The 21,112-nt window shown below is 37.6% G+C and overlaps 2 protein-coding genes across 12 annotated transcripts in view; one reads left to right on the top strand and one right to left on the bottom strand.

Moving 5' to 3' along the window:
* Positions 1–4,659, top strand: part of DOCK7 (dedicator of cytokinesis 7) — a 242,973-nt gene extending 238,314 nt beyond the window's left edge. For 4 of the 8 annotated variants that reach the window (XM_032648527.1, XM_032648516.1, XM_032648498.1 and 1 more), the window contains one exon: positions 496–1,278. In XM_032648527.1, the coding sequence (XP_032504418.1) occupies positions 496–538 (43 nt within the window). In that variant the 3' untranslated portion in view covers positions 539–1,278. Of the gene's footprint in view, positions 1–495 lie in introns of all 8 variants that reach the window. The other 4 variants (XM_032648489.1, XM_032648472.1, XM_032648534.1 and 1 more) reach the window with 3 other exon arrangements.
* USP1 (ubiquitin specific peptidase 1) lies at positions 3,089–15,142 on the bottom strand. 4 transcript variants are annotated; one of them, XM_032648579.1, is made up of 10 exons: positions 14,597–14,978; positions 13,876–13,984; positions 12,257–12,495; positions 10,864–10,984; positions 10,210–10,314; positions 9,501–9,661; positions 7,585–8,264; positions 6,760–6,930; positions 5,647–5,848; positions 3,089–4,660 (listed from the first exon to the last, which is right to left on the bottom strand). In XM_032648579.1, the coding sequence occupies exons 3-10, from the start codon at positions 12,424–12,426 to the stop codon at positions 3,925–3,927; spliced, it is 2,346 nt and encodes a 781-aa protein (XP_032504470.1). In that variant the 5' UTR covers positions 12,427–12,495; positions 13,876–13,984; positions 14,597–14,978; the 3' UTR covers positions 3,089–3,924. The 4 variants fall into 4 exon arrangements, with proteins under 4 accessions (XP_032504470.1, XP_032504462.1, XP_032504477.1 ...); XM_032648586.1 differs by lacking the exon at positions 13,876–13,984 and adding an exon at positions 4,828–4,912 and having other exon boundaries at positions 3,165–4,660; positions 14,597–15,142; XM_032648596.1 differs by adding an exon at positions 4,828–4,912 and having other exon boundaries at positions 3,165–4,660; positions 13,876–14,960.
* Between the last annotated feature and the right edge of the window lie 5,970 nt (positions 15,143–21,112).

Raw genomic sequence — 21,112 nt, 5'->3', positions numbered from 1 at the left:
ACAAAAGCTTCCTTGGGGGGTCCTCAATTTTTAAGAGTGTATAAAGGACCTAAATCCCAAAAAATTGAGAACCACTGATTTAAGACTTAGAATTTAATATTTTAAGTAAAACACTTGCATTTTGCCTTTTAATAACCCCAAGTAAATCTTTTCCTTAAATCTCTCCCATTATCCCTTAGTTCTTGTTTAATCATAATACCTAATATATCTTTTGGACAAATGAATAAATGATCAATAGACTTTGATAGAGTGGTTACTATATACTTCTAATCTATAGAGAACTCTACAAGTTAGAATATATAAGGCAGAGTGTGTAGGATAAGCATGTAACTTGAAGTGTTAAAAGAGCTTTGGTGGCAAAAAAAGTTTTAAAGTCAATAAGCTTTTGGTGGCAAAACTTTGAGATAATTGGCAGAAAGAAAGCATGTAAACATATTTTACAGGATTATATAAAAATTGTTTACTTATAACTATATTCTTTCATTTTCTCTCCAGGGATTCCTTCAGTCGAATGAGCCTGCGCAAAATGGATCTCTAATATAAATGCACTTGTTTTATTCATTTGAAAAAAGCCATGTATTCAACATTGAGTGTGAAAAGAATTTAAGAACTTTTGAAAAAGACTTGGGACTTAATCCTGGAAATTGTAGTATTAATTTACTCATGGAAGAATGCAGTGGCCAAACAATATCAAATGGCGATCGCTGAAGTTTGAGAATCATGGCTGTGGTTTCTAATGTTCTGGTAATATGCTGTTATCTTTTTTAAGACATTTTAATGACTCACAGGTACACTTACATTTACCATTATTTATACCATAGCTAATGTTAAATTTATTTACTTTAAGTTTGTATTTTTTAATTTATATTACCATTTATAGATTCGTTTTGGAACCATTTTAAATGTAGTAATTCTTATTTTAAAGGTACTATTAAATATGTGAATGTTTACACTAATTTTACTGAGACTAAAAAAAATTTTTTTACTGACAAAAGCAGAGAATAAGTTGATTCAAGAAACAGTTCCAAAAATAGCAAAATGAAAATCATAATTGACACTTTATGGACCCAGATAATAGCCCCAAAATTAAATAAATGAATAAATTAATGGGTGGAAATAAATTATTGATAACTGGTTTGTAAAGTCTTAAAACTGGTTTCTAAGGTATTTTCCATTTAGGCACACAAAAAAGGGATTTAGAATTGCAGAAGAAACTTTACGTGATAACTTCTGTCTATAAATAACGATTACATACTGGGATAGCTAATACCAGTGACAGTGGTTTGACTCTCAACATTATAGTAATGATAGTAGTATAAGCAGACCCGTAGCAACTAAAATGAATGATTCCTGTTTTAAATTAAACAAGACAGTCACTTCATCAGTTTTTAGTGTCCTAAACTGGTAAATTAGAAATCTGCTTTAAATATACCTTACATCCCCATAAAAATAACAGAGAGCTGGTGTTTGATTTTAATCTGCCAGCTGAATAAGGTATAGTTATTTTTTGATACTTGTATAGATTTTACAAAGTGTATGTATAAAAGGTAAAATTAGCTGTTAATTAAGAGCTAATTAATTTTAAATTGTAACTTTATGATATGAAAGACTAATGCAGGTTTTTTTCCAACATATATTTCAATTATTTGGCAAGTTTTTCCAAGAAGTGCATATTAATCATTTCTGGAAGTGTTTGAACATTTTTTTCTTTGTGCAGTATTGTATCTTATAGAAAGGTATCACTTGTAATCTATCCCTTTGATCTACTGATCACTTACATGAATCACTTAAGAACTGATCGAATATGGTACCTTCATTCTCCTGAGAGCGTAGATGTGACGGCTGATATTCCCCGCTCCAGCCTACCTTTACAACAGGCAGTATTATCTCAGATTCCTCTTATCTACATCAATTCAAAGACCGAATCACAGAAAGTTTGTGAGTCTACAGGTGGACCACAACAGGTGAACTAGGAGTCAGAAAAGCATAACCTCAAAAATATATATTTGGGAACAGAGGATCCAGATGGTCAGTAAGGAAAGGCAGAGTCAAGAACGGAAACTCTTTAAAGCAAACAGAAAAGAAAAGGTAACTTATTTACATACTCTCTTCCTCTTTAGGGTGGGGGTGGGGGGAAGAATATTAAGTAATTCCTAGGTAATTTCTCATAAAGTTACACCTGTGTAAGAGTTTGGATTGTCACCTATCTCAGGGACAATATCAAGAACTTTAAGATTTATATAATTACGATTTAATTATCAGACTAATTAATTGTCTGACGTGAAATCAGAAGATTCCTCTCTTAAAACACTGGTGTAACATTTCCTTCCTAACTTACCGTGTTCTTCAATTTTCTTAAAACAAACTTTCTCATATCAGAAATCTACACTAGTTCTTAACTAGTGTAGTTCTGGGCTGTCTCTTGAGTGTTACAGAGCCCTAGTTCTATCCTAGAACTACTCCATCAGAAGCTTATGAGTAGTGTTCAAGGCTGTTTCATTTTAAAAGTTCTGTTAGTGACTCCTACTCCCTCAGCTGCTTATGGTTAGTGTTCAGGGCTGTTCCTTTTTAAAAGTTCCATTAGTGATCCTGAACATAGAAAGTGGCAAGGACTGTGACTTTTTACATCACACCATCTTGTGAAAGAATGTGTAAGACATTAACTGTGTAGTTTATTAGTTGACAGGTACTCTTTCTTATTTGTTAAAGTAGTGTATAACAGTATTATTCCAAGAGTTATCTATTCTTTGGAATTATATTTCATATTCTTAATATCAAGAATGTCCTTTAACAAGTCATAATCGATCATTTACCAATTTAATATATTTAAAGTGAAAATATGACCAAGTTTTTTGTGTGCCCAAAGCCTCACCTTAAGTTCTCCAGTTTTGGATTCCATAGTTATATGTCTAAAGGGTATCTAGGTATGACAATTTAGATGGACTAAGCACAATTTCTCCTATTTGAAATACAATTTCTTCACCTCCAAATGTCAGAAAGTATTATTAAAGGTAATTATGCATGTTTATTCTCTTCTATGTATATATATAATATGTGTGTATAGTATGTGTATATACACACACTTTTTTTTAAGAGAATCCAGCTATATTTATGGTAAAAAATATGCAAGTAAAAAAATCCTCAAGCATTTGTATACACAGTTGTTAAGCAGTTTAAATTTTATTGACCTCCTGGTTTTTTTAAAAAAGTTAAATTTAAGGTCACACCTCTAAGTTCGATGCATTATATACAGATCGTGCAGAGTATGACTATGAAGAGATACAAATTAGTCCACACTGAAAAAGATTTACTAGGGTACAGAATCATTTTCATAAATACATATAAAATTCTTGTGAAGATAGATAGAAGAGGACTGACTCCAGGTTTTCTGAGACGCTTTTCAAAGTGATTGAAGGCACAAAATGTGCACTATTGTGAATACATACACGTGCCTCTAATACAGCCCATCCAAGATCTGGCTTTATGACTTACAAAACTAAATGTACTGAAATGAGATTCTGCTTCTTAGCTGAAAAACCACAGAACCTATAAACATCATGTAGATGATAAGTACTCCAAAATATGGAGATACAAATACAAGCACTTTATTTGAAAAAGCAAACACAAAAGATAGGTGTAAATTTAAAGTGTTTAAATGCTTCCATTTTGAATAATTCAGTTAAGAACCTATACAAGTTTGTTCCCAGAAGCTAATGCATCAATCACTAGTCTCCACTAAGGAAAATGAATTCTAAAAATTAACATGGATTTCAATAACTCAAATTTTACTATTTATATAAAAACCCAGAGAAACCAATAATACCCAATAGCTTCAAAAGATAAGCTAAAGACTTTTTGATGTAATCAATTTACCGATGTTTGTCCAGGTCTGTTTAATATATACACAAGGAAAATACACTCACTCTATAATTTCTTATAAAATAGCAAGTAAGGAGTAGATGTAGGAGATGTAGAAGGGGAAAGAGAATTTAAAAAGTCCTTCTCTTCAGTAACTTTCACTTCAGAATCATCAAAAAGCAACCACTTCCCCTCATACTCCTTTAAGCTTTGCACTACATATGAAATTTTGTTTTCAAAACCACTCATGTTAATGCCTGTTTGGTCATTGGATTCCTTGTTTCTATCAGATTCATGGGTCCCATTAGTATTGTTAGTCTCAGAATTTCTATTTTCAGCAAATGCTGTACTGGCAACTTTATCAGGATTAGATGCTTTGTTGTATAACTCATAATCTGCTTTACTCTTTTGTCCTCCAAGAAGTCCAATAGCTTCTACATTTTTTTTGTTCAAAACTTTACTTGGCTGGGTATTTCCACTGACTCTAATCGACACTTCTTCATCGTCATAGTTTTCGACCACACCCCTTGCTTCCTCCTCATTCAATGGTTCTGGCTTACCTATTTCACACATTTGGTCGATCACAAAATTTTCCTTATCTAGTTCTAAACTGTTAAGGTCAGTGACTTTAACAGAAGCAGTATAATGCCCACTACTAATTGTAATGCCACTATGCATCACAACTGCAAATAATCCATAGCTGTCGTTGGTTGGCTTTGTGCTCCATTCTTCTAGTGACAGTTTAAGAGGTGTCAGTAAAGGAGTGTTGATCTTGGAAAGTCCACCACCATAACAATCAAACCTTTGGAAGGGGGGAAAAAAAAAGGTTTTCTGGGATTCCACTTCATATATATTCAGTTTTACCCCCAATGTGAAACCAAGTAAGTCTGAATGAACCCTTAATATTTACTGCTCATATGAATAAAACACAAAGTAAAAAACAAGACCCCAATTTTGTATAATACTTACACAAAGAATACTGAAATAAGTACTAATATTCAGGTGCTTCTGTGAAGGATATATGGCACTTCCCCCCTTAATTTTCTTTATTTTCCTAATTTTGTGCAATAAGAAAATAAATGGCATTAAAAAAAAACACTGATCTTCAAAATCCTTTTCCTTTATACTAAGTCATTTTAATGTGAAGTCTGTCTCTACAACCAAGATTTGGGGACAAAAAATAAAATTGTACTGAAGCAAAGGAAAAAGCCATTGAAAGAAAGGACCCTGTCATCTTCTGGCATAAGAAAATGTGTGGAGAGCTACTGGTAAGCTCTCGTGGTAATTTCAAACAACTGATTAATACAGAAAGGAATAAAATCTACAATGACATGTATACATGTCAGAAAAAGTCAGACTATCTAAAATGTAACTGGCATTTTAATATTTATTATTGCTTTCAGATATTTAAATTTTCAACTACAGAAGAATCTCTCAAATGGTTCAGACTAGGTTTTATTTCCTGGCTTACTTACCTTAAAACTAAAATAATTTTGCTTTTTTGCTCACCTCAAAAAAATGTTGATGTATGTATGAAATTTGGTTCCTGCTTTAATCAATTAATTAAAATAATCAAATAAGGAATGAAAATGAAAAATGTGTGAACAAATCATATGCATTCATACCAGAAGGATTTAAACTTGATGCGTTTTTACAGGGAAACTTAATAAAACAATAAACTTTTCTAAGGCAATATTTGTAAATTACTTCATTTCAGTAGTTTCTATTACACTATTGTACTGTTTCCTTACTATCGTAGCATTTTGAACAAAACTTAAGAATACTCACTCCAAGCCACTAGCAGCAAAGCACTTCAAATGAATAGTTATAACTTCAGGCATTTTGTCAAACAAAAGACTTCGTTCAGCTTCAGTATAATGATGGCAATTTTCACAGAAATATTTATCTTCTCCTACAATCCTCTCCACTGAAGCAAACTGTGAAATTGCCCATCTCAGGGTCTTCATTTCTGTTTTTGGCTCTGGAGAAACTACACAAGAGAATCCTGTCACTCACAAATGAAAAATCTCTCAGAAATTAAAAACTTAAGCCACAAATTTTTATGTTCAGAATTAGCATACAATTTTAATTGACTAATCCTCCCCAAATAATAACTAAAGAGATTTTTTTTAGTTTCACAAACTTGTAAGTTCATCGACAGTGCACATACCTCTAAATATTTATATCTGGTCAGCCAAAAAATATTGAGGTCAGGGACAGCAAAATCAATATAAGCCCTACCCTCTGACTCCATGTGAGAAAGACTTTATATTTAATAGTCAATTTACATTATCTGAACAAGTAAACCAGTCTCATGATCACTTCCCATGGCATTACTACACTTTTTGTGGTTTATACAAGAAAAAACACTGGCTCAAATATGGTGTTGAAAAATATCCTCAGTAGCTCTGAGATTCAGGTACCCAAAAATTAACTTGGTAAAGCATTCCATTTTCCCATTATAACATACTCTACACATCAAAATAAAGATGCCAGGGCTTCCCTGGTGGCGCAGTGGTTCAGAGTCCGCCTGCCGATGCAGGGGACACGGGTTCGTGCTCCAGTCCAGGAGGATCCCACATGCCGCGGAGCGGCTGGGCCCGTGAGCCATGGCCGCTGAGCCTGCGTGTCCGGAGCCTGTGCTCCGCAAAGGGAGAGGCCACAACAGTGAGAGGCCCACGTACCGCAAAAAAAATTAAAAGTAAAAAAATAACGATGCCAGAATTTTCCAAATGCTAATAACTACTGACAAGTGTAGCTATACAGGCAGAAAGATTTTATTATACCAAAGACATAAAAGAGTTTTTTCTTAATAACTATACAAGCTACTTATTAGACTGTGTTTTGTTGAGGAAAACTCTAATTATTCCATAGTCCATGCAAGCCTCCAATTTTGCTTACTTTCAGAACTCTCCTCTACTTTGGAAAGCTCATCTTCTTGCACTGGTACACTGATGTCTTGAAAATCTTCTCTTCTTTCTGTTAAACTTTCACATTCTAAGCAACGAGTCCTTAATACCAGCTGACCTTGAAATAATTTCTCCACTAGCTCAAAACCAATTTGCTCTGCACCTAAAACAAAAAAAGGAAAACACAAATCTATACAGACGAATTTTTCAGTACAGCCCAAATAACCATTATTCCATTTAAAGTATATCACGGCTAAAAGGCTGATTTTCTTATCTCAAACTTGTTTATTGGCATTAAGAGGTGACTTATTCATGAAATATAAACTCCCTGTAAAGATATTTGAATATTAATTACTGTTATCTCTAAAAAAAGACAGTTTCAACACATGTGTGTCTTCTTAACTCCCTTCCTAAAGATACCCCAAAGGATGAAATTTAGTCATGTAAGTTCTACAAATTTTCCCTGAGATCTGTGTGAACCTAAACAGAAATCCAGTATGGTATAACTACTTAGCAAATGCAATTTTTCATGAGTTTATGTCAAATACTGTATATATAAAGGGGTAAAATATTCTCTTGCCATTAAGATGAACTCTCCTAGTTTATAAACATAAATTACTATTACCTTAAAATTAGTGAGATTTATACACACAAAAAATACATGTAAGTGTAGTGCTTGAAACGCCAGTTCACATTGTGTTAAATTTCTCTTAAAACTTTAGCCAGATAGTATACTGTATATGGATCTAAGAAGAGAAAATTCAATTCTGCAGCTGTTAATCCTACCTATCAATGTCCAAGAATAAATTATACTGACCTTTGTTTATGGGCTTAACTTCATTAGCAGGCATAACATTATTCCCTGGAGATTCAAGTCCACAACCATTAGCTGTATTATCATTCTCATACTTCCCCAAGTCCTCTTCAAGATCATATTCATTTTCTTTAGATTGTCCTTTGGATTCTTGGTTTGTTGTTATTTTACCCAGACTACAGAATTTAGAAATAATGCTGGGTTGCTTAGCTGCAGACTTTAACCAGTTTATTTTAACTCTTGATTTCTTTTGTGAGGGTCTTGCACTCTCATTTTCAGAAATGTACTTGGGGATTATTTTAGCAGGAATATCTAATGAATCAACTGTAGCTTTTCTTTTTGATCTGGTTTGTCTCTGGTTTTCTTCCAAAGACTGGTGTTCCTTAGAGACTTTAACTTTTTTCTTCATGTTACCAAATTCAGTGTCACTTTTTCTTTTCCCATTTACTTTTGGCAATTTTTCTTTATAGTCTTCACAATGCCTCATACTGTCCATCTCCATGCTGTTATTACCACTCATTTCCTCTTTCTCATGTTTTTCTTCTACCTTAGTAGATAACTCTGCCACATTTTTTACTTCTTTTTTTAGGAGTTGGCATGTTTCTTGAATGTTTCCCAAAATACACTGTAATACTTCCTGTGCATCATGCTGTAGATATCCTTCATACATAGGGTTGAGTTCCCTATAAATAAAAATTTCCATTTCATCTATTCCAGTTTTGAAGATATAATACCAGAACAAAATCCACCTCTCCATACAGAAATGAATTCATTTATGGGGATATCATAAATTATTTGAAAGTCCAAAAACATTTAATTCAGCTACTAATTTGAAACTCCTTACCTAAACGTGTAACTAAAAACAAACTTAACCTGATTTTCATTATCATAAATACTCTGATCTTCTAAATATTATTGTTAATAGCTAATACGTATACAGTATTTACTGTGTACCATGCTTTATGCAAAATGCTATATATAATTTTTTTTTTGGCCTTGCCACATGGCATGTGGGATCTTACTTCTCCGACCAGGGATCGAAGCCCAGCCCTCAGCAGTGAAAGCACAGAGTCTTAACCACTGGTGGACTACCAGGGAATTCCCTCAAAATACTTTTTATATTATTTGTATAATTCTCACAATAACCTTATGAGGTAAGTACCATATCACCACTATTTACAGATAACTTGCTCAAGGTCACAGAGATGCAGAAGTCAGGATTCAAACCTGCTCCTGGACACCACGCTACACTGCCTCTTAACAAATGTATGGCAATGTGTGACATCTAGGTCTATTCCTAACCTAAATGATTAAGTAATTTTTTAAAGACTTAAACCCTGTAGTATTTTGGATAAGGCTATTCTGTATATAGGATAACGTTTCATTTTTTAAGATAATACTACAAAGAAATCTAATCCAGTTAACTAATATTTCTCTTCTAAGTACATACAACAAAAATAGAATACTTGGAATTTACAGTTCTTTTATATAACGTATTTTGAATATAGACCTATAATTCCTATCTGAAATCCTTAGGACCAAATGTGTTTGGTAATTCAGGAATTTTCAGATTAAAAAAGAATCTGGCACATAGGTAAAATATGTATCACCAACATAATAGGGGCAGTATCCCATAATTACACACATTACTACTTCTACAGAAAAGGGTATGAATATTCACATTGCAGATAAATATGAATAAAGGCTATAAACAGCCTCACACAAATTCAGATTTAATGAATTTAGTACCAACTGTGAGAAAAAATTTCCAGTCTTTGGAGCCTCTGGGATATTAAGGACTGTAGATCTGTAGTGTCTATTTTCCTCACCCTTTATTCCCCGCATTTGTTCACATGTCACTCTCCTCCAAAGAGAGAATGAGCTAAACTGGAATCCTAAAATTATATAATAGACTATACCTGAGTGTGTTAAGTAGTCGCCTTGGCTGAGTAGCAAGTTCATCAGTATATTTCTCTGGATTTAAGAGAAAACTAGCCTGAAGCTGTTCGACTGAAATGATCAAGGACTGTAAGCTGCATATTAGTTCATAACTTGCTGAAGAATCTTCTTTGCAACTTCCCTGTCAAGAAACACACAAACATTTTAATTTTTGAACAAATTAAGTACCTTCCCCCTTCTTTCTCTCACTAGACAACACTAGCTTTTCTAAATCTAATTTCTAACACTAATTTTCTGGAGGTATACAAAATAAACTTAAAAAAAATTTAAGCATATTTTTGGTTACTTTCTATTACGTGGGTTATAATGGTTTTCTAATTACGTAAGTCGAAGGTTTCTTTAAATTTATTTAAATAGTAAAAGTGAGTCAACTTGAAAACAGCAGATAAATAATGGGGTAAAAGAGTACGATATGTTGTGACAGTGGTGTGTGTGACAATGTTTACTGGTAAACAGTAAATTAGAGGACTGGAGAAAACACTATAAAAGGGGGTAATCAAGTTAGCTACTTACCCCACAAGAATGAAAAATAATTGCCAATGAGAAATTTAATTCTCAGATGTAATTTGTTAAGAGAAATAATCTTTGTCATTCTCCTCCCAAATCCTCTCTGTATTTATTACTTTTTCATTTCTAAGCAAGTGAATTTCCATTAATTTTATTTTTTACCTTATCTTTTGGACTGGCTTCATCTTTTAGGGCTTCTTTCTTCCTTGAAATAATATTAAATAAGTGCTTCACTCCAGATTTAAAACCAGGACAAAAATATAATACCTATAAAGTGAGATTGTCTTGAGTATTTACTGAACAAACAATATACCTAAAATCATTAAAACACTATCATGCTTTTTGTAGAGTATATTCATATGTGCACTACTTAAAATTCTGAGATTAAGATGTGTGTCAAAAATTGTTCTCTATTTCATTACAGTAGCCTGCTATCTTCCCTCAGTGCAACAAAGCACTGAGCCTGACCAGATACAACACAAAACAGATATAGTTCCAAGGGTTACAATACATATCACCATAGAATCAGGAATCGGACAGAAAAACTAAGTTTGGTATCTTCAATTTAATCAACATCTACTCAATTTTGCTATCCCAATTTTATTTAATATATCATTTTCTCTTACCTCAACGGAAATTTGTAATGTGCAATTTAGAATCATGATTATTTTACTCCATTCTGGTTTGTTTACAAAGACAAAGACAGTATTATGGACAACTGAAATCCTCCAATAACCTGAATTCTCAGAAAATATTAAGTGTTACATCATTCTTTGCCTACCAAAGTTTTATTATATAGAAAAATTGTCAACTTACCTGAAGTATACTATTAAGATAACAAGTATTGCCGAGATTATTCAGTCCCACAAACGGTAACAAGTTTTCTCTCTTCTCACAGTTGACAGGTGAGGACTGTGCTGCAGGAACAACTTGATCACTATTAAGTACAAAGAAGAGAAAGGGATAAGGAAGTAGAATTCAAGTGGAAATATTACTTCCCTAGATTTAGTCTTTTCCCAAAAGTTGTATGATCCGAAAAGTATATGGATTTTATTCAGATAGCATTTTAAGACAATTAATCTGTACAGGGGCAAAAACTGCTATACACCCAGAATAAAAGTTTTACAAGCACTTTAAAAATATTACACTCAACAAGCTTCAAAACAATTCCATTAAAGGACTGTTAATCCCATTTTACAGAGCAGAAAGTTGCAGAATTGGTACTATGATTTGTTAAGCCAACAGGACATTTTAATCAAGTAGTTTAACTCTGAATAGAAACCTGGGAATAACCTGAATATGACAATATTTGGGAGAGGCTGCACTATCTAAGTCAGATTCTGTTCACAAAAGATTAAGAGGAAACAGAGTCTATGAAGATACTTACACAGCTGCTCCTCACTTAAACATGAATTGTTCAAGTTTATAACTCTTTTACCTCAGTTTAACAAACAGTCCTCACAGCATTTTTATTTATTTTACAGCTGCTAGCTATAACTCTAATACCTCAAGGTATTTATAGGCATGAATGCTGGTAAGCAAAAGGTTCTCACACAATCTCCTAAACTGATTATTGGTAAATATTAGGAAATTATACAGGGGAGCAAATCTACATTAGTCATATAGCAGAGTGCCTATGTGCTGAATACGGAGCAAGTATAGACTCCAACTAGAGCAACTATTGGTGGAGTAAAGCATTCCATTTTGTTCTGATTTCTTTTCAGTCACTGAAGGATTTATTTGTATCAAAAGCATTTCTTATTTTTAAGTTTATTTTAAATATAATTTGCAATTGTACACCAACAGGTTTGAGAATTCATATACTAGGTATGACTACAAAGACTAAGTTTATGTCAGGTAACTGTCCCCCATGAATTTCTTTACCCTTACATAAAGTGTGTTGCATTAAAATCAAATTGAAATTGAAAAATAATTTTAGTCAATTAGTATTTCTCGAAGTTAGCCTAATCGGCTGAGCACGATTTAAATGAGTTATAATGTGAACTGTGATGTGATCCCTGTGGGGAACCACCAGTTTTATCCTGTTTCTACTATTACACACTGCTAGACTTGTCTCCCTAATGTGTGCTTTTTTATCTCCCGCTATGGACTATCAGGTCAGAATGACTGCAGATATCAATCCAAGTTCACTGCTTTTTCACTGATGCGGAATCTTAAAAAGTACAGAAATATACTGAAAATAACATACATTTCAGATCCTCTATATTCAGAAGTTTTTTCTTCGTTTTCTTGAGAATCTGTGAAATCCAAGGCTCTCTTGGTTTCCTTTTTCTGAAAAAACTTCAAGGAAAGTCTGTTTTTTTTTGATGGACTACCTCTTGAAAGCCCATTACTTTCACTAGGTATGACACCGGGCATTTTCTCTTCAAATCCCAAGGAGTTGACAAGAATTAATTTATACAGGGACCTTGTAATCACCAATCATATCTGTTAATCAGAGAAAAGATTATTAGTTTTCAGTTATCGGCTGTAGGCAATAAAATCATCATTTCTGAAAACAAATTTACCAAGGAATGGTATTAATTAGAACTTTGTATTTGAAAATCTAATGCCTGCCAATAACAGGCAGTCAATGTTTTATTGCTTATATGAAGGAGTTGCCATTTGTCCTGAACTTTCTCAAACAACAAAAAAAAGACACTGAACTTTTACTAGCCTGCTATTAGATTAAGGGTCACATCACAAAATACCCCATTTTAGTAGTAGACCCCATTTTACTGGTAGTAGTAGTAGTAATGGTAAAGTAGTATCATCAAGGGGTAAAAACTTTATTATTAGTTCATTCAGGAAACACTGAGCAACTATCATCTCTAATTCTGAAGTACACGGTGGGAAACAGGGATGAATGGGAAATCCAAGGAGTGCTAGAAGTGACTGAGTTCTCCTTCCAAGGTCTTTTCTAGTTATACAAAATAAAGTCTATTTAAAGTATAATCTGCATACAAGGAAAGGCCTAGATCTAGTGTTAAGTTTGCACCTAAAAACTTGTGTGAAAAGTAATAAACTATACACAAAGTTGGGATAATGGTGTAAAAAATTGCTGCACTTTGTGTATATCAAATTCTTATGCACTAGAAACCAAAATATACTGACTTTCCAAACTTAACTACAGAATTTTTAAAGATACTGCTTTAAAGTAGGAAAGAAGAAAAGTTTGCCTTGTGCAAACTTTCTTCCCTGTTTTAAAATAAAACTTTTGGACTAAAAAAAAATGGCTCTATTTGTGGTAGTTATTTTACACTTTAGTCCTATTTTTCATTAGGAAGACATTACTATCTGACTCGAGTATTACCAGAAAATCACCTAAGAGTCCAAAAACTCAGCAATGACTTTAAAATATAATATAGGTAGAGACTAACAGGACGAACTAAATTTCATCCTTAAGCATAAGCGAAAACCTGGCTGCCTCTGAACTGGGAATTCACAACACTGACAGACACGGAAGTGAAACCACCTTTTTGAGACAACTCAGGAATAACTAGAAAGCCGACCAATTTCCCCATCCCCCCTCCAACTCAATTTACTCTCCTGGCCACTAATGCTACTGATGAAATGCTATCACGAATGATAAACCAGCCTGCACTGAAGTGTCAGGGATCTCTAGGCATTAGCGATTTTTGTAAAAGGTTTTTCCTTGGGAGGCAAGTCTAATAAATGATGGAAACTGGATTCTCTAACAGAGTAACCGGACTTAAATAAATATAAAAAAAAAAAACAATGACCAAGCAGCTGAAATAACATTATCAATCCTAATCAATAAACCACCCCTCCGGGCTCCTCAAAGCAATGATTAAACATTAACGTTACCTAGAATATAACATTTTACCAGGTGCCGTATCTTCTGCTATACCATTTCTTGCTCCTGGCTGTCCTTATCATTGGGGGTTGTTACATCAAAAATGTTTCTCCCGTAACTCTAAATCAAGTTTCGCAGAAAAAACAATAGAACATTAAATGTTCTTGACAAATGACAGTGTGAACACTAAGTCTCATTAGTTTCAAGTTTCTTCCTCTGTAAGATGGGACGACTCAATCCCAACTTTTCACGAAAAATGTAAAACAAGAATAACATCCTCGACAAAGGTTTAAGACACGTGCCGTTCTAAATACTTGTAGAAAAAGTAAGTTAAACTGCTCGGTAAAATTTAGCAATCACTGACACAGAACAACGTGAGCGCAAACATTTCTTCTCCTTATCCCGCAAACTCTACGAACGGAAAAGAAAGTGAGAAGATAACGGGACGGTGATGATGCCCGTGCCCGTCAAACGCGGCACCGGCCCGGCGGGCGGCGTCTTTAAGCAGAACCACAGCTCGCGGAGTTGGCCTATTTACTCCCAGCCCGCACCTGCCTTGAGTCCCCAGCGGCGGCGGGAGGGGGCGCCGCCCGCTGCGCGGACGGCTTGGCTGGCAGCTGGGCGGGGGCGCAGCACCAAGGGAGCCGGGGTCCTCCCCGCGGCCCCCTCGGACTCCTGCCGAACTTGCCGCGGCGCCCAGGCACCGGCCCCTCCTCCACGGGCCCTCCTTACCTGGTCATGGCCCAGAGCGAGGTCCGCGGCGGTGACGCCGACGAGTCTAACCGGGCTGAGGGCGGGTACGACAGGTGAGCCCTTGCCCCGAGCCTGCGGGGGCCCGCGACCCACGGAAAAGCTGGCCGGATCGCCCTCCCCGCAGGGGAGTGACCATTCGCTCTCAAGAGCGGGAACCCGGGCTGCCGCTCGGTCCTGCCTGGCGCCGGCACCGACTACATCCCCGAAGCGGCGCCCAACCGCGCCCGCCCCCGTCCCCGTCCCGGGACGGCAAGGAGGGCCAGAAGCGGCTCCGCTCGCCCGGCACCCGAACCGCTGGGGTCTTCCTCACTCCACCGCCGACGGGAACTTGGCGCGTTTTCCTCAGTCTCAGGACCCTTGTGTTTTAGCCTCCGCCCGCGCCAGCGCTGCGATTGGAGGTGGCGTCCTACGAAAGTGCCGGTTCTAGTCTCCAGGCTGCAGAGACGCGAAAGGCTAGAGCCACCTCACGACCGCCACTAGCCCTCCTGGCACGCACGGCCTCCGGAACCAGCCGGAACGGTAGTTGCCCCAAGCTGGTAACGGATTCTGCAGTTTCAAACAGCGCAGGCAGCGTCACGGGCAGCTCACGCGGGTCCTCGCTGAGGGCGCGCGCTAGAAGCTAGAGGCCTGGCTGGCGGGCTCGAGCTCACATCCTTTTTTTTTTTTTTTTTTTTTTTTTTTTTAACCATTCGTGCGCGAGAGTTGAGGAGGTAGCGTACGGGTCGGGAGACGGGACAGAGAGATGGGACGGGCTTCTTGCTCGGGAAGTTACCGCCAGGTGCTCAAATCCACCAATCCGTGATGAACAATCCCTAATCATGCCCCCCGCAGCCCAGGAGGAGCCAATCAGAAGTACCTAGACAAAAACCCACCTGGTGGGCGGGGAAAGGCAGTCCAGCCAATACCAAAAAGAAGAGAGGACGTCTCCAGCCAATCATTGTTGGACATAGAGTGTTCCTCAGGCGCGTTTCCCCTCTTTCCGCTCTCATTGGCGCTCGAGTGCGCGCTTTCGCTGCCGACTGTTAAGCCTCGCTCTGCGTTTTGTGAATCCTCGAAGGTAGGACGCCAGCGAGGGTGCGGTTTCCGGAGCGAGGCCTTCACAATAAGTCCCGCCCCCGTTTCATGCGTACACACTTGGGCGGGGTTACCCGGGAGTTAGTTTCGGAAAATGGCTCACCGCCTTGCCTGCTCCTCTGCGCTTGAGCTTTCTGTACCGAATCGCAGCCTCAGCCCCCAGGCCATCCAGTAAAAAGAAGCACCGCCATAGATAACAGTCAACTCTCAACCGAATGCTGCGGAGCTGAGGCTCCCTCCTCAGCCCCTCCACGCCTCATTTTTTCGCGTTTACCCCTTCCCCTTCCCGACCGGACAAGGAAATGAAGAGCATTCTTGGCCCAGTTCTGGCTGGGGGAGCTGCAAGGGGTTCCTGTATGAGCCCTTGCTAACGGGCTCAAAAACGGCGAGGCAGGCCTCACCTGGTTTCTGCTTCCGTCTGTTGTATACCTACCTCGGTGAGGTGACCTCACAAAGCAAGGGTGGCAGTGAAGCACGATAAGTTCTGTCCAAATTCATTTAACCAAGCGTGTTTTGAGGTACCTAGTGTGTGCCAGGCATTCCCTGCTCCATAGCGGCTTGACATGAGTGACAGGGAGAGGAAATAAGGAGTATGCTCTTTTAGGTACGTAGTCTTGACATTTGAGTAGAGAGCTGAATGAAAGTGCAGCCAGCCTTGGAGGAGTCAGGAAGAACGGTCCAGACAGGGAGAAGAGCAAAAGCTACCAAAGTCCTCAAGGTTCACGTGTTTGGTGTTCTGGGAGGAAGCAAGGAGCCAGGGTGCTTAGACCACAGTGAGTGTAGGTGTGATGATTGTGGGAAATGAGGTTAGTAACATGGTTGGGGCTCTGATTAAACAGGGTAAGGAGATGGGAGTCATTTGATGGTTTTGAGCTGGGGAGTGGCGTAATTTGTAAAGCGGCTGCTTGTGGTGGTAGACTGTGACCTTCAAAAGTGCAAGCTGTAAGATCCCCTAGGAGGCTATTCCAGCAGCCCAGGGAATAAATTAGGGTGGCCTGGAATAAGGTGGTAGCAGTGGAAATGTTGAGAACGGGTAGGATTCAGGATGTATTTTGAAGTAAGGCCAACAGGATCTGCTGATGGGGAAAAAAGAGACAAAAAAAGACAAGGATTTTTTTTTTTAACCAAAGCAGTTGGATAGTGGTTTGTCCCTGTTAAAATGGAAAACATTGAGGTAATGATGGGCTTGGTGGGAGGGGCCATTGTTCTTAGACGTAAAGATTGAGATGCATATTTCACATGCAAATAGAGATACTGAGCCAATAGATTTCAAGTTTGGAGGTCAGTAGAGAATTGAGATCAGGAGATATAATTTGAGTCACCAAATGGTATTTAGATACACAAGACTTTAAGCAATCACCTGGAATGATATTTATCCTAAAAAAATCTGCAGGGCGTTGATGACCTCTACCCTTGCCAAGCCAGGAATTCTAAACTCAGAAAACTGCTCCTTAATCTACCCATTTTAGAATCAATATCCATCCCAAATGCTCATTTTAATAGAAACTTATAAAGTTCCTGATGACATATTTAAGATCATTTAAAAAGCAAAATGAAGTAACTAGTATTCAAGCAACCAAAATGGAGCCAGGTGGCCATTGTGTATGTTGTTTCAGACATGTTCCTGCATCACAGAGAACTTGAATTTCCTGAACTGTAGCAAACTCAAGGACACCACATGTCTTCAAAATAATATCTTCTAGCAGTTGCTAGCTGCTACCTTATGGTCTCAAGTTCTCCCCTAAGCAATCCTTGCTTAACAAGACCCTTCTTGCCAGCTCAACCAATTGGTAGCCCTGATGGCAGCTGCTATGCTCAGATGTGGCATATTTGCTAGGGTAGACTAATACAGCCCCAGGTATTTGGTACACATCATTGATTTAGTGAATGCATTCTTTTCTGTTCCAATCATAAGAAAAGATCAGAAACAGCTGGCATTCCCATGAAACAGAAGTGTACATTTACAGTTTAGCCCAAGGCTATGTTAACATTCCTGCCCTCTGTCATAAAATAGTCTGGAGAGATCTGGACCTTCTGGACATCCTTCAGAACTTCACATTAATCTATTACATCAATGACATCCTGCTGATTGGGCAGGTTGAGCAAAATATGTTATAACTGTATCAGGATAAAAGGACTAAGAGTGTACATGTGCGGTGGAAGTGCAGAGGAGTGCTAAATCCTTACCTTCCGATTGGGAACTCAATAGATGATGGCTAACCGAAATATCAAGAAGTAGAAATATGAACATGTTATCTAGACAGGTGGAGGTAAATACCAAAGAATGAGCTAAAAATTGAAAGTGGCTACCTTGAGGGGGAACGGGAAGTCTTGTTGAAACTAGTTAACTCTTCAAATCATGTACAACTTTGAAAAGAGCAAAAAACTTAAAGTTTTTTAAAAAGTGTGGTAAATGAACTGTTTTCTGATTTCATTCCCTGGGAAAGGTCAGAGCAAACAGGCTCAACAGGAGTGCATTATGTGGGTTTGGGTTGACAATTCTTGCAGCCCTCACCTTCCGGGTACAAGGTAAAGGAAGGCTCAGTATGTGAATCCTTGGCCTTTATCCAGCATCTTTAGTAATCACAAAAAGCAATCAACCTCAAAACAGCTGGTAAACCTCCATCCAGTAGTTAAATTTAAAATACTCCCTCAAGTTAAAGTCTATTTAAAAGGTAAAATCCACTTGGCTTCAGAATTTTAAATCCTCTTCCACAACCTAAAGCCCCAGGGTCAGGTGGGAGGTCCTCCCATACCTATGAAAGGAATGCCTTGCCCCACTTCCTTAATGTTTGGTAGTAATTTAGTAGATGAATATCCGGTAAGTGGGTGAGTGCTGAGGAGGTGGCAGGAAGATTCATGAGCCTATTTATATTTCACGGGAAAAGAGTCTTGTCTTTCTCATGCCACTAAGATTCTCTTATCTTTTGTATGTTTAACCCATCCTGTAAAGAGCCCTACATGTAAACTTCAACAACAACATTTTTCCTTCTCTGAATAAAATTTACTTGAATAAAGTACTAAGTATTTGAAGGGAAAAGAAGTTCTAATTCTTTTCTTTTGAGTATAATTATGGACACATGGCTTTTTACAGTCTTTTATTAAATTAAGCATAATTTTTATTTCTTTTTTGAAGCAAAACCTGTCACATTTTTAACCTGTGTGGACTCTTTTTAAACTGACTTCCGGGTCCTCTCAACATTTCCAAAAGCATCCTTACCTCCTGGAAAATTCCAGGTCCCTCTTTAAAAATATTTTCTAACTAACTTGAATATACCGTATAATACATTGTTTTACCACAATATTATTAAAGGTTTATAAGCTTTAATTTTTTAAAAAAAAATTATTATGTCCTAAACTATTCACCATACTTTATTTTACCATTTCATTTCCGGCTTTGAAAAGAGTCCATGTATTTCTCAATCAGACAAGAATACAGGTGGTTCTAACGTGGAGAATGTATGATAACTGTGATGTAGTTTCCCCTTCTTTCAAACCAGCTAATTTGGAATTCGATTTTAAACAGCCCTTGGTATGGCACCACCCCAAAACTTGGTGGCCTAAAATAACAACTTATTTCTCACCATTTTATGGCTTCGACACTGGCTCTCCTGCTGGGTTCCCTTGGTGGCTGCACTCAGCTGATCAGTCGACTGGGGGCTGGGCCCAGTAGGCCCCGTGGGCCGCCCACTCCCTGTGGTCGCTTCTCCTCAAAGAGGCTGCATGGGGCTTCCCCGTTAGGCATCTACAGCGGCATTCCAAGAGGGCAGGACCCAGTGTGCAAGCGTGTTAACAAGCCTCTGCCTGTATTACTGCATTACACTCCCTTTGACCAAAGCAAATCCCAAGACCAAGCCCAAAGTCAGTGTAGGGCAGGTCTTCACAAGGGCATGGATATGGGTGGGGAGCCTGAATCTTTGGGGTCATTAATGTTACAGTCTACTCCACTCTTCTGTGAATATTATCTTAAAGTATAAATCCTACTTCTCATGGATGTATCAGACAGACGACCTAATATTGATACAGAATTTTATATTAGATTTGGTCTAAATATCCCCTTAACTATAGGTGGTTTTTATATACAAATATATATTTCCTAGTGTCATTTTAAATCTTTTATCTAAGGCAGTTCATTGTTGAACATTACCTTTAAAAAGTCTTTATACATAGATGTGTGTGTGTGTGTGTGTGTGTGTGTGTGTGTGTGTGTGTGTATTTCATCTACAGCCCCAAAAGCCAATTAAGAACTTTAAAAGTAATTTAATTTTTTTTAACATCTTTATTGGGGTATAATTGCTTTACAATGGTGTGTTAGTTTCTGCTTTATAACAAAGTGAATCAGTTATACATATACATATGTTCCCATACCTCTTCCATCTTGCGTCTCCCTCCCTCCCACCCTCCCTATCCCACCCCTCCAGGCGGTCACAAAGCACCCAGCAGATATCCCTGTGCCACGCGGCTGCTTCCAACTAGCTATCTACCTTACGTTTGTTAGTGTGTATATGTCCATGACTCTCTCTTGCCCTGTCACAGCTCACCCTTCCCCCTCCCCATATCCTCAAATCTGTTCTCCAGTAGGTCTGTGTCTTTATTCCTGTCTTACCCCTAGGTTCTTCATGACATTTTTTTTTCCTAAATTCCATATATATGTGTTAGCATACGGTATTTGTCTTTTTCTTTCTGACTTACTTCACTCTGTATGACAGACTCTAGGTCTATCCACCTCATTACAGATAGCTCAATTTCGTTTCTTTTTATGGCTGAGTAATATTCCATTGTATATATGTGCCACATCTTCTTTAACCATTCATCCGATGATGGGCACTTAGGTTGTTTCCATCTCCGAGCTATTGTAAATAGTGCTGCAATGAACATTTTGGTACATGACTCTTTTTGAATTTTGGTTTTCTCAGGGTATATGCCCAGTAGTGGGATTGCTGGGTCATATGATAGTTCTATTTGTAGTTTTTTAAGGAACCTCCATACTGTTCTCCATAGTGGCTGAACCAATTCACATTCCCACCAGCAGTGCAAGAGGGTTCCCTTTTCTCCACACCCTCTCCAGCATTTATTGTTTCTAGATTTTTTGGTGATGGCCATTCTGACTGGTGTGAGATGATATCTCATTGTAGTTTTGATTTGCATTTCTCTAATGATTAATGATGTTGAGCATTCTTTCATGTGTTTGTTGGCAGTCTGTATATCTTCTTTGGAGAAATGTCTATTTAGGTCTTCTGCCCATTTTTGGATTGGGTTGTTTGTTTTTTTGTTATTGAGCTGCTTGTAAATTTTGAAGATTAATCCTTTGTCAGTTGCTTCATTTGCACATATTTTCTCCCATTCTGAGGGTGGTCTTTTCGTCTTGTTTATGGTTTCCTTTGCTGTGCAAAAGCTTTGAAGTTTCATTAGGTCCCATTT

The sequence above is a fragment of the Phocoena sinus genome, chromosome 1, assembly GCF_008692025.1.
Source record: "Phocoena sinus isolate mPhoSin1 chromosome 1, mPhoSin1.pri, whole genome shotgun sequence".
In the NCBI taxonomy this organism is placed as follows: domain Eukaryota; kingdom Metazoa; phylum Chordata; class Mammalia; order Artiodactyla; family Phocoenidae; genus Phocoena; species Phocoena sinus.
This window is presented reverse-complemented; position numbering and strand designations above follow the sequence as displayed.

Bases quoted from the DNA above. Each gene is read 5' to 3' on its own strand.
- USP1 (XM_032648579.1), bottom strand. From the start codon at position 12,426: ATGCCCGGTGTCATACCTAGTGAAAGTAATGGGCTTTCAAGAGGTAGT. The intron at 10,315-10,863 runs GTAAGTTGACAA...CTCACTTTATAG, and splicing joins ATCTTAATAGTATACTTCAG to GTATTATATTTTTGTCCTGG. The intron at 6,931-7,584 runs GTCAGTATAATT...TTTTTGTTTTAG, and splicing joins AGTTAAGCCCATAAACAAAG to GTGCAGAGCAAATTGGTTTT.